The 12,424-nt window shown below is 40.8% G+C and overlaps 1 protein-coding gene across 2 annotated transcripts in view; it reads right to left on the reverse strand.

Annotated features, from left to right (window-relative positions):
• Positions 1-2,709: 2,709 nt before the first annotated feature.
• Positions 2,710-12,424, reverse strand: part of macrod2 (mono-ADP ribosylhydrolase 2) — a 416,544-nt gene continuing 406,829 nt past the window's right edge. The window contains exons 16-18 of one of the 2 annotated variants that reach the window (XM_053333714.1): positions 6,839-6,877; positions 6,233-6,304; positions 2,710-4,067 (exon numbers count right to left, since the gene is read on the reverse strand). In XM_053333714.1, the coding sequence (XP_053189689.1) occupies positions 4,045-4,067; positions 6,233-6,304; positions 6,839-6,877 (134 nt within the window). In that variant the 3' untranslated portion in view covers positions 2,710-4,044. The remainder of the gene's footprint in view (positions 4,068-6,232; positions 6,305-6,838; positions 6,878-12,424) is intronic. The other variant, XM_053333715.1, reaches the window with a different exon arrangement.

Genomic DNA, 12,424 nt, shown 5'->3' on the forward strand with positions numbered 1-12,424 from the left:
CAGTCTATATACCTGTTAATGAAACAAGCGTGGAATAAGACAGGGAGTTTCACAGATTACATTGCATCAGCGAGGTTTTCCAACTGCAGAACAGCTGTCATTATTCACAGCTGTGCAGCTCTTTATAACATTTATTTCATCAATTCACCTCATGGACTGTAAACCATCTACAGCAGTGATATCTCAGAAATGTGATCAATGATTAGTTTGTAGCACTCATATCGAAACCGACTTTTTATAAGGTGTGACACAAGCAAAGATAAAATAAAAATAATATTAACAACAAAATACAATGGTGTGTATGAAAGGAATGATAAAATGAATCCCACAAAAATGATTAATCAGCATTAGGTTGGTAAATAAGATGTCTGTGTCAACACCGAGTCAGTGCAGCTGGTTATCAAGCCAAACAGATAGTGTTTTACTAAAACCTTCTGTCTCTCACCTTTTTATATTTCATCTCCACTTCATCACATCGCTCTCAAATCGCTTTGGAAAAATGTGTATGCCTGACTTGAATAATATGTGAGGTGTGCATATTGTTTGCTTATCAAAACCAGTTTATGAAATGGCACATGCATTGTTTTTTTTTGTTTTTTTTAAATAGCAATGCTGTGTTAGAGACACAATAGTTTCAGTCTGGCTTCATCTGTACAATAGCTACAATAATAGTAAGAATTTGCCATATCACCTGAATAAGCACATTATCAAGTTGATAATTAGAGCAACAACAGAGAGCAGGAGAGAGATAAAAATTTGTTTATTTAATCCTCTTTCTCTTCAGTTCTCTTGTCATTAGGGGGCCATCAGCATGAGACAAACGTGTTCTTTCATTCAGACAACAAATGTAATCTGCATAACCGTCTTGTGCTGGTGGAGTCTAATCGACGTATTCTCACTTGTTCAAAGCAAACTAGCAACGCGGCAAGTCAATTTCCTTTCAACATTTCAGTGGCTCACCCTGCCTTTGAAGACAGGCATCCATAATGAATGGCGTCAATTTTCATCCCAATTAGAGTGTTTATCTCGGCTTAGTTCACCTATAGTGTTGCCTTTGCCTCTTGTGGGGGCAATGAATTTTCATGAAGGACAAACACTGTACTTCAGATAAAAACAGCTTATCTTGTGCTGGGATTTAAAGCTTTAGAGCTGGAATTATTTTTCTCCAATTTGTTTGTGCTGTGTTTACAACGCCGGGTCGCCGTAGTGTGGCGGGAAGGTGGAGGAAAGTGGGAGGAGTTAGCAGCGGGAGTATGGTGGGGTGGGGGGAAGCTGAAAGAGGCAGAGAGAACATGGTAATGCGTGTTTGTATAAGAAGAGGTCTACCGAGCTTTCATCTGGAAAATGAAATAAACGGAGCAAATCACATCATATCAGCCAACAGTGCCTTGATAAGACCTGTCAGATAGACACCGACAAAAGCATGGCTGCTACACAGGTCAATCAAAGCTGCTTCACAGATTCTCTATCACGTGGTGTATTTTAATGTGCACATACAGACGAAGCATCTGTGAGGTGTTACGGCAGCGCTGTTATGCAGTAAATGATGAGAGTGAACAAATCTCAGCCTCGCAACTCTAATGAAAGACAGAAAATCCAACATTGTTAGGTTTAAACTAGGATGGCAGGCTGTTTTGGTGTGGAATAGGCAGTTTGATATTTTAGTACTGATGTGCTTTGTATGCCAAGGAGCTGGTGTAAAACAGCAAGCCTGTGCGATGAAGCCGTTTCCCCCAGAAACTACCTACTCCTCAAGTCCAGGGAGCCCTCTCCACTGTGACATGCAACATTTAAATGAAGTCATTAAAATTTAAACTGTCTCCGTTCCAGGGACAATCACTCCTGACATCTGCTTGGCATACGACAACTTAATGGAACGTAAACATGGTAGCTGTTAAAGCGATGTGAAACTTGTTGGGGTTTTTTTTTTTTTTCTTCCATCAGCTTTTCACACCAACAGATGAGAAACCTGTTGTTGATCATATTTCTGCTATTACTGTGTATCGTCCGATAACAATGTCTGAATAACCCAAATTTGTAATGCTCTTTTTAATCCAATAATAAGCACCTCTCAGGCAGGATAATGGTTAAAATACCACATTCCTGTATTTGATTGACGCTCCCGTGGTGTTAAAGCATGAGACCTGTTTCTATGCCTTTTGTTGGGATGAACAGGAGTATTTTCATCTTTAAATTCAAATCGAACCAGTTTTGAATGAGTCTGTTCCAGTCTGGAAATAAAATCATATACACTATATTTTAATCATTTGTCTTCTATAATATAGGCACTGGCCATACTTGTATATGTGTTTTTGGCTGTGAAGGCTAAAAAAATAAGATAGAGAGGTTTTGCTTTGGAGAGCTGCTGAATCTTCGATAACAAACTCCTTGTGAGGTCTCTAGCCATTAGTGAGTTTCTCAGAAGGAGGGGAGGGCTATGGGGTGAGAGGGTCTGCCAGATATGTCTCCTCATTTGATACATGAGAGAGCCAAAGGGCCAGAGAGGCAGCATGCTGGAGATCACAGGACAGACTAATTGTTTCTTTCTACCCCGAGACAAATGACTGATCTGCTCTGTTACAGATGTTCAATTTCACATGTTTGAGCTGAGGGGAGGAAATTAACTATACTAGCTGCAACTGGAAGTAAATAAATATTAGCAAATGTCCTAAAGACACACAACAAGGTACACATAAACTGAGACATGGCTTCCACCTTAAACTTTATTAGTTGTTTCTGTTATAGTTTAGCAAAGCAAACATCAAAGTATGAAGGCATCATTTCATAGAACTTTAATTCATCTGATCTTTATTATGGCACCACTGAAAAGTAATTCATGAATCATACCGACATTTAAAAGAAACCATTTTTTTTTCTTCTTTAAATCAACTGAGGAAAAAAACCAAGAAACCATTTGACGACATGTATTAGCCATTACATAATGTACTTAAAATTACAAATCATCTGCAAAGCGTTACACAACCAAGAATTCATACTTGGACCACCTCCTTTTTTAAGTCTGTGATTGCGATTTTATAGTTTGATATGAAATAAGGCAGATTCCTTCGATACAATTAGACAATCTGGTAAGGAGACAAGCAAAAGCGAAGAGGACTGCAATTCCTGTTAATGTTGGTGAAGTTCAAAAGCAATTTTCTGGCATGCACTGGGAACTGCAAAAAGAAAAAAGCAGGGGTGAAGGAGGGGAATAACTAATCGATTTGTTAAAAGACACTCACATCCTATTTAGTGTGCGTGGGCGTTGATGAACAGTTTCCTGGTAAAACGAGTTAAGCTGCAGTTACAGCAACGGCTGAGATCAGACACGATCAGTGATGTTCATAGATGAAAGGCCTGGGAGTGGTAACACCGCCTCAGAGACCTTGGTCTGAATCAAGGTATTGACTGATTTGACTAAACAAGGGAGCTGGAGCTGCAGTAGTGTGTGAGGAGACATGGCAGGTGTCAGTGTGTGTTGCACTCCGAAGAGGCTTTACGAAAACAGGGTGTGTTGTCAAGTGATCTGCTGTTGAATGTCATCATGACTGTGACGGCGTTAGTTGAGTAGTAAGAATAAAAGGATGGTTGATGTTAAGCATCACCAAGCCTGCAGTGTCAAAATGCAGGAGCTGTGGCGGTTGTCCTCTGACAGTGTCGCCATGCTCTCACAGTGGGTACAGATCAAATAAAAGAGACTTGAACCTGGTTTATCTCATCGCACGCAGCTGGAAAAATGATGTATGACTCTAACACACAGTGAGGTATGGCTCATCTTTTCTGGTTGATATGTTCAAGTCCTATAGTAAGGTTTTGTACATACATACATATACATACATACATACATAATTCAGGAATGAGGGATTTTTTTAACAAATTGGAGAAAAGGCTAAATAAAGTTGGGAATGTGAGCATCTTGTGAGATACTGGTTGTCCTGGGCCAGTGTCAGAGCCCATACTGGCATGGGACAGTCTGACACCAGTGTAGTCGGCCTTCGCACAGTTTGCTGGCTGTCAGATGAGGTTGATTGTCCTTCCCTCAGCCGGTCATTCTTTCTTTTCAACAGTGTCTGGGACAGAAAACAAATTTTATAGTCTGGATTTAGATTTTTGCACAGTAGAAGAATGTGTCAACATTAAATATTCAATACAGTGTTCTTCAATATTACTGTGTGATGCTAGACTTCATGTGGTAGATGCAGAGAAGCAGCAAAAAAGGCAACTGTGAATCTAAGATTTGACACTTTCATTGAGAGCTATTTCCGCTATGCTGAAATGATCATTGCAACCCACCAAATGAAAGAAAATATATAGAGCAGAAACAATTAGTTTAATCCATTAGCCCGTCGACAGAAAATGACTAGGCAGCTTATTGATAATGAATTAATAGTTGGAGTCAGAAATGCCAATTAAGGAGCTGTGCTTTTCTTTGCCTTATCTTATAGTAAACAGAATATCTTCTCACCATTCTTTTGACTGAGATAGTATTTGGTAAATCTAAAAAGGATATGAATCAATAATTATTAATTGCAAACCTAAAAGATGATCTTGCTTATTCTTAGAGTCTTACTAGTAGTCAATGTAAAGTGTAGTTTATCCTAAAGTTGGCTTTAGAAAGACTGTGTTTTTTCTCCATTAGAAGCACGACTACTTTATAGTTATCTGTCTATATAGTAGAACATACACTATATTCTCTGCAATAGAGTATGTGGTAGTAAGTAGTAAGTGGACCTTTTTGTGTGCTAATTAACAGCAAATGTCATCAGAGTCATGTTTTTATAGGACAGTCAAGGATATGGACAGAAAAGAAGATGGAAAAATATATGATATTATGTTATTATTATATTCCCACTAGACCAAAGGTTATGAGGTCACCTAACATCATTAGGAGACCTCCTCTGGGGACCTAGAATATCTATACCAAATTTCATGGATAATACTACTCAGTTGTCTTAAAGATATCTTACTCTGAACCAAAGTGCTGCACAGACTATGAATGATGCAGCATCTCTTGGTAAATATTTAATAATAAACAAAGCAACAGCATGAGTCTGTAAAAGCCAATAAAGAGTAATGACATTGATCATCACCCAAAGGTTTATTAAACTTCAATCTGTCATTTCCAAGAAACAGCGTGTGGACAGACAGAAGGAGAAACAGAGACTTGGACACTGAAGCTGAACATTGTCTGTATACTGGGGGATCACATGAATCTTTAGTAGAGATTAAATAAGCCGGCAGCTTTGTTCAGGAAACAGGGCAGTCTGTTGTGATTGACCAGTGTCATCTGTTTTGATACTGTTCCTTCATTTTAACTGCACGCTACGTACTAAGCAGCTCTCTTACACACCATCCCACCCTGATCCACACGGTTGTTCGACAACAAGCTTTTTCTTCTCTGGTGCCGTGTCTGGCATTGTTTAAGCTCTCTCCTTTCTGCACCAACCCGTTTGTCTCTGCCAAGTTATTTCATATGCTGCTAGCCTGTCCTATTTATTCAACCCCGACAATCTGTTCACAACAGTTGCTTAATTATTATTTTTTTTCTACCTGGAAACTGTTCGATGCCTAAATCTGAATCCCATTCTTTGGCTCGCAAAAACTCTAGAGCCACACACACAGAACAAATGCAAAAAAAAATTCACAGCGCTCTCTACAGATGTCTACATTCAAATTACATGCCATCTTATTACCCCCGAATCTCAATGGAGACCTGAGAATAACAACAGTGTGGTATCCTTATCAAATATGATTTATTGGCATGATTATTGTCCCTACAGTCTGCGTTGGCTGAATGTTAAAATAATATGCATTGCACACTTGATTTATTAAATGTCTGATAGTTGAGTTTGCGGGTAATTCATCACACTCAATCTCCAAAGACGTGCTGACACGTTTATACCAAAATATCAGGGTCATATCTGTGGACCTGAAATGGGAAGAGAGGATTTACAAATGCATTTGGCCCTGGAGGAGCACGTACTAACTGCCTGGCTGCCGCTTACCCCTACAGAGACAAGGAGATGGAGGCAGACGGGGAGGAGTGGATGGGGTTAGCTGGAGGAGAAAAAAAAGAAGCGGAGACAAGGAGGGTGAAGCTGGGTAACACTCGGCTGCACAGCGCTGAGGCTTCTCCGGATGAAGTGAATTTTAATTCAGCAGCTGTGGCCACTAATAAGAATCCGCTTATAAATCGAGACGTGAGCAAGTGTGAGTGCTTCCTCCGTGCCCTTACCTTTGGACTGAATGCTGTCAGTTAAAACTGAGTCAGGTTCCTCTGAGATCTCGACATGATCTTTTATCTCCTCTAGACATGAGTAGCGGAGTGAAAAGAGAAGAATAGAGAGGGGAAGAGGGAAAATATGAAAGGCGATGATAATCATGGTAATATGTTGCCCTTCATCCTGTGCAGGCAAGCATCAATTTACCTAAACAATCACTCAATCAAGCTGTTTATAGTTACATTGTTGCTAACAGGAACTTTCCGACATCAGAATATGACTGGATGTGGGCAACTCAGTGTTTTTTCTTTTCAATCTCAACAAGAATCTACATTACAGCTCTGACTTCTGATGCCGGCTGGAGCTGCCTACCACTGAAATTTCAATACATCCAACATATAATCAGAGTGCTACTTCATACTGTGATATTTTATGATTGTACGTAGGTACGTTGACAGAAATATCCACCCATAAGTAGAAGAAATAGAAAAGCAGGAAGTGGAGGAAGGGCTGTGGGCAGCAGACGGCAGGCAGGTTTCTGTTAAGTAGCAGGATTTCTGTGATGCGTCACAGCACCGATAGTGGGTAACTCAATGGGTAACAATAGGATATTTACTCACCTCCATTGCTGGTGCCAGTTTCGTTGTTCCCAGAGACATCTGAAATGTGGAGCACAGAGACACAGACATGTTAATCTTGAGTTAAAGTAAAGTCTAGTCTTGGTAGTTTTAGTCAAAATACTTTCTGCTCAAAAATCTAGATCCTCAAACTAGTGTGATAATTTCAGAGTGACTTCATATTCATGGCCTTACATTTACATTTGTCATCATACTGATTGTACCTAACAGTCTCTCATGCCTGGAAATTCAACGCTTTCCTAAAGAGTTATATACTTCGAAAAAGAAGAAAACAAACGGGGAGAAGGGGAGCGAGGAGCGAGATGCATGCAAAATTAATTACAGACTGCCATCCCTGTAAGGCAGCCCGGGACTCCCCCACATCCTTCTTTCTCCCCCTTCTGTCCCCCCTGTTACCTCTGTAGTCACACAACTCCTTCTTCCTCACTCCCTGAGCAAACCTTGCCGCTTCCTCCCTTTGCAACAACAATCAACCAAACAAAGCATGCCGTAAAAATAGCCGCTCTCCCCAGGCAGTCTAGCGATGATGTAAACAAATACAAACTGCTTAGGCGTGATAGAAGAGAATGTGTAGAATTCAAAATGTTCTGTATGTTTACAGCAACAAGTCTACGGTCAAGGTTATTTCATCTCTCACAGAAACGCAGTTGTAATTGAAGATATAGATATACGTGCCAGGTTGCAGAGTAAATAGATAGCTTAGGCTTTACACATACTGCCTTTTCTTCTCTTGCAATCAGGACCAGTAGTGCTGCCCATTATGGAGAACATACGATATAATGCTTTACCCACATAAATTGATCTGATGCAAAAATTTTGAGTCAGGTTTCACTTCCCTGATGGAATAACAGTTCCCAAAAAGCAGGAAGGATGAGGCAACAAGGATCTCACCCTCCATGTTTTTTTCGTTTTCGTCTGTTTTTGTCTGAGGCATGAAACCACCCAGGGATTCAAAACAACATTATCAGCAATCAGTAATAACAACAGTGTACACACACCAAGTTAATTGCTGAGATTTTAGGAATGTGGCATCATTGCTAAAACAAAGTTAGTTAGGCCAATAAATACACCAACTGTCATCAGTCTCAGCAGCTCTACACACACTTTCTGTAATGTGGGATTATTATGTGTGTTATTTGTGTGTTTTGCAGGTACTCACACTGTTCAGATAATCAGTTTTTCTTTTTTGGCATGTTGATGAACTCTGTTAACCTTGTGTTTCTTGCCCTTCTGTTGTAGCAATATGTTCCAAGATCTCTGCAATTATTTTGGTGAGTATAATGCTATTATGCCTAATAGAGATAATGTCCAAACAACCACCATAATAAGAACCAAATTGGAATAAACTGGATTATCCTTTATTGGCCTCTGCTTTGTTATGAATTAATCAAAGAAGCAGATTGACCAACAGATTCAAATCTTCAGTGTGATGGAAGAAATGAAAATGAAATGTACAGACACACATTGTGCCACATATATACGAGAAGCAGACATATGGCGTCAATAGTGATGTAATAAATTATGCATAGTACACATGAAATTATGTTCACTTTTTCACCTAATCGCATTAAGGATATTAAGGATGATGCTGGAACATGTGGAACGTGCCTGATGTTGCGACACGTGTTGGAAGAGAACCTCCATCATATCCAAGCTAGCACAGCAATCTAATGCAGCAGCAGGAGCCCACTGAAGCACTGGCCTCATTCCAGATGCTGCTCTCTCTCTCTCAGAGTCATACGACAGCCTGAGTGTTAGGGTAGCATCCCCCCCTAATATCCAGCCCTTATCAAAACAAAACAAAAAGCTCAGATTTTCAATTGATTGCGGCCCGAGCCAACGGCAACGTTGGTCTGCCTCGCTCTCTAATTTGACTCTTGTGTGCTGACAGTAGAGGGGCTATCATTTAAGGAAGGATGCGAGTGTGCTGTGGTAAACACATAAACAAGATGGGGGGAAAGAGAAAAATGGCCCTCTGTCAAGGTTCTGGTGAAGGAGAGGCACAGAGGGCTGATAAGGAAAAGAGGAGAAAAACAGTAGACTGAATTGACTCCCTCAGCAGGAAACTAGATAGCTTACACTAGTTGTTCTCAAAGCCAGGACCAAGGACCCCTTCAGGGTCCTTCATTGTGTCTCTTGCTTGGAATTTTGGTTTGTAAATCATCAGTATGCATGGTAACTGAATTTGTGTATGGTCATAAAAAAAAGACCATCAAATATTTTGGGGATTTCACTATTATGGTACCAAAATGTGCATGAAACTGTGATTGCTAATGAAGGGTATCTGATCTGCATTTATTCCACACATATCAACTACCATCTGTTCATCATTTTATTATCTGTTCAGATGACATGCTGTGTCCGTGCTGTATCCACAAGACTGATTTCCCAGTGAACACAGGTCACACAAGAGCTCAAAAATATTTAAAAACATTTCCCAAACTTTCACATTCTCATTTTTTTTTCTTTTCCCTTCAGCCTTTCACAGGTTCAGTGAAAAGCATGGGGGAGAAAAACCCATCAGCACCTCAAGAGGGAGGATGAAAATATCTGTGTGTGTGTGTGTGTGTGTGTGCTCACATTTGCACACACAAGAGAAGGGAGAGGAAGGAAGAGAATTGGGCATAAGTCACCCTCGCATGCAGACAAGCAGAAAATTACATCCCCCCCACCTTCCATTCATTTATTAGACAAGAGGTAGTTAGCGTTTTGTTGGTCAGCATTAGTTGCACTGCACCACAATATTCAACCATGATAGACAATATGAATTGGACAGCAATGTCAAGTTCATATCTTAAAGTTTCCTATTGGTGAGCTATATATATTTGATCAGCTGTAGCTTTTAGGATGCATTTTCTCATTATTTTTGCATCATCCTCGAAATGCATTTGTCACGATCAGCAGCAGTTCTTTTTCCACACCACTTTTAATGTTCTTGTCATTCCAGCTCAGTCAGCCCACAGGGGAGGCAGTCCCTGTGGGTCACTCACATAGCAGCATGGGAACCGTCTCTGCTTAATGTTCCAGACAGGAGCCTTGGGCAGAACAGGAGGTTCCTTTTGTCCCAAAGCCACTGTCTTTTATTCAACTCCTCTTTCTTGTGCAGTGATAGAATAAAAATCGATGGAGGTATGGAGGTGTAGAAGTGTCTGTGCCCCTACAGTGTCAGTCCCCTGGGAGAATTTCTTCTGTTCATTTGATCCCCAAAGCGTAGTGTGGCGTGCTGGTCTGCTGTGTCTGAACAGGTGCTGGTGCTTTGATCCCAGCCAGCTACCACAGGTGTCCAGCTGCTCCCAGTCAAACAATGGACATGACCCATCACAATCTCAATGCAGGAGCTTGTGACACTCCTAAAAATCCTTTCATGTACAATAGTAGCTTACTATATTATAATAAAGAACTGGATGCTCAAATTAAATACATAACAAGTGAAAACACTTACTGATTGAATCTCTTTCACTGATTGCACAAACTATTTCTATTTTGTTTGAGCTCAAATATCTAAGAGGGGTCTTCTGGTATCTGCAGCTTTTTGTTACTTACTCACTAGCACTTCATCTTGAGAGAATAAGATAGGGAAATGTCAAGGTCAATACAAGTATCTATTGAGACGCCTCATTCCTTTCAGATGATGAGAGCAGAATTGATTTCGAAATGCAAACTGGGAGGTCTATGAGTGACTTGGTCTTGCTCTGCACTGGGCCATGTATATTAAACAAATATCAAAGGACCCCTCATTGAACTTTCCATGGACTAATAGGTTTGGGTCCGATATGCCTGCTGCAAAGATAATTAAAGACATCTCCCGACTCAACCAAAACAAGAGCGGGTGGACCTCAACAAGTGCCCGACCAAAAGAACTAATGAGCTGGTAAATGTGGAAAGCAGTCCATTTTCATATGTTAATGTTAAGTTTGTATTGAAGGCTTGTGGAAATAGCTTAGCTGCCATTCTCAAATCAGGAAAAAAGAATTTTATGTGGAAGAGAGAGAAGGGAGGGGGGTCAGTGTTTGATAGCCCGAGTTTTCTTTGCTATGAGATGGAACACTGTCTGACAATCCGAGCCAATTAAAGAGCACTGAGCTGTGACCTGCAGGGTAGGGAGACCAAAACAAGCCTGCTCAGTAAACACTTGACCGCCCCTCTCTATTGCTACACCCCCCCCGAAAAGCCAAGAGTCTTCATTAATATTCCGCCTTTCTTCTCCCTAAGAAAAGGCTGAGGGGTTGTGGACACTAAGTAGCATTGAGCTCCCCTGCGGGTTTTGGTAACCTTGCAGTGGTGGCTGTGGTGGGGCAGCTCCAAGTTGGGTCAGGGTCCTCTAAACAGACTGAAAAGGCCCAAGCTCATTACACAGGCTTGGGCTATGCTTGACAAGATGAGAAAACACAAAGTACTCTGAATGACTGAAAAGAGAACAGGACACCATCTGCTTTTGGGGTTAAGCTCCAACACCGAGAAAGTGAAGATGATTAGAAGGCAGAGAGAGACAGCGAGTGAAGAGAGAAGGCACAGTTGACGACATATGTTGTAAAAAATGAAGGAAAAAATGACCACTGGAGAACCTTTGATAAGACACAGAGTTGAAAGAAATAGAAAAGCCAGTAATAATAATAAATAATACATAAATATATTATAATATCTCCAATGGCTATGTCTCTCACTCTTGATCTCAATGTTTTTAGTCTTTTTTTACTCTCAATGTGTCCAGCGTATCCTGAGACAGTCACAGTGGTCTGTCAGAGGACAAAAAAGGAGATAAAAAAAGAGAGTGAGAACACGGAGATACACAGAGATGAAAGCAGTAAGTGAATAACTGATTAAGTGAAGAAGTGAGAGAGACAACACAAAAATAGACATGGGAGAGAAAATGCAAAAGAGGCCTCCCCCTGTGTGACCTACATACCTGCTAAACCTGCTGTCAGGGGTGGCCTGCTCTTCTCTCATCACTTGGTGAATTACTTTACATAATCTTAAGACTCTCCTTGCACAGTGAGCAGGCCTGCAGCAGGAAGTTGCCTGCTTCTGTCTCCAATACCTATTGTGATTTACTATATCAAGGCACAGGCAGACAGTCTTGCAAAGGACTGGTTAATTTGACTTAAAGGTGATGTGGTTAAACCCTGCGATACATTAAAATGGGGACACACCACAGTTGGGCAATAAATAGAAGCAGCATGTTTATAGAGGAGGGCCTGAATGTTTGCGTGTCACAGAGGACAGAGGACACGGCTCGGGCCAACTGAGTGATTTGCAGTTATGAAGTGATGCCTCTTCTGGGCAGCTCAACGTTTTCTGCAGGAGATCATGGATCGGCCTGGTCAATATAATCAAAGTGCCCGTCTAGACTGAAGTAAAAGCCAGCATCCCTGGCAGAGCAGCTGTCTATCACTGAAAGGTCAGCGAGAGAGCAGCTTGATTGGTAGACCTCAGTAGAGGACCCAAGTGTGTGTGTCAAAAAGACAGAATGAAAATGTTGCATCAGATTATTGTGACACATGACATATACTGCAGAATTTGACTGTGTTTTTCCTACGCAGTATTTCCTGTGATGAGCTATAATCGCAA

Source organism: Scomber japonicus, chromosome 14 (assembly GCF_027409825.1).
Source record: "Scomber japonicus isolate fScoJap1 chromosome 14, fScoJap1.pri, whole genome shotgun sequence".
Classification (NCBI taxonomy): Eukaryota; Metazoa; Chordata; class Actinopteri; order Scombriformes; family Scombridae; genus Scomber; species Scomber japonicus.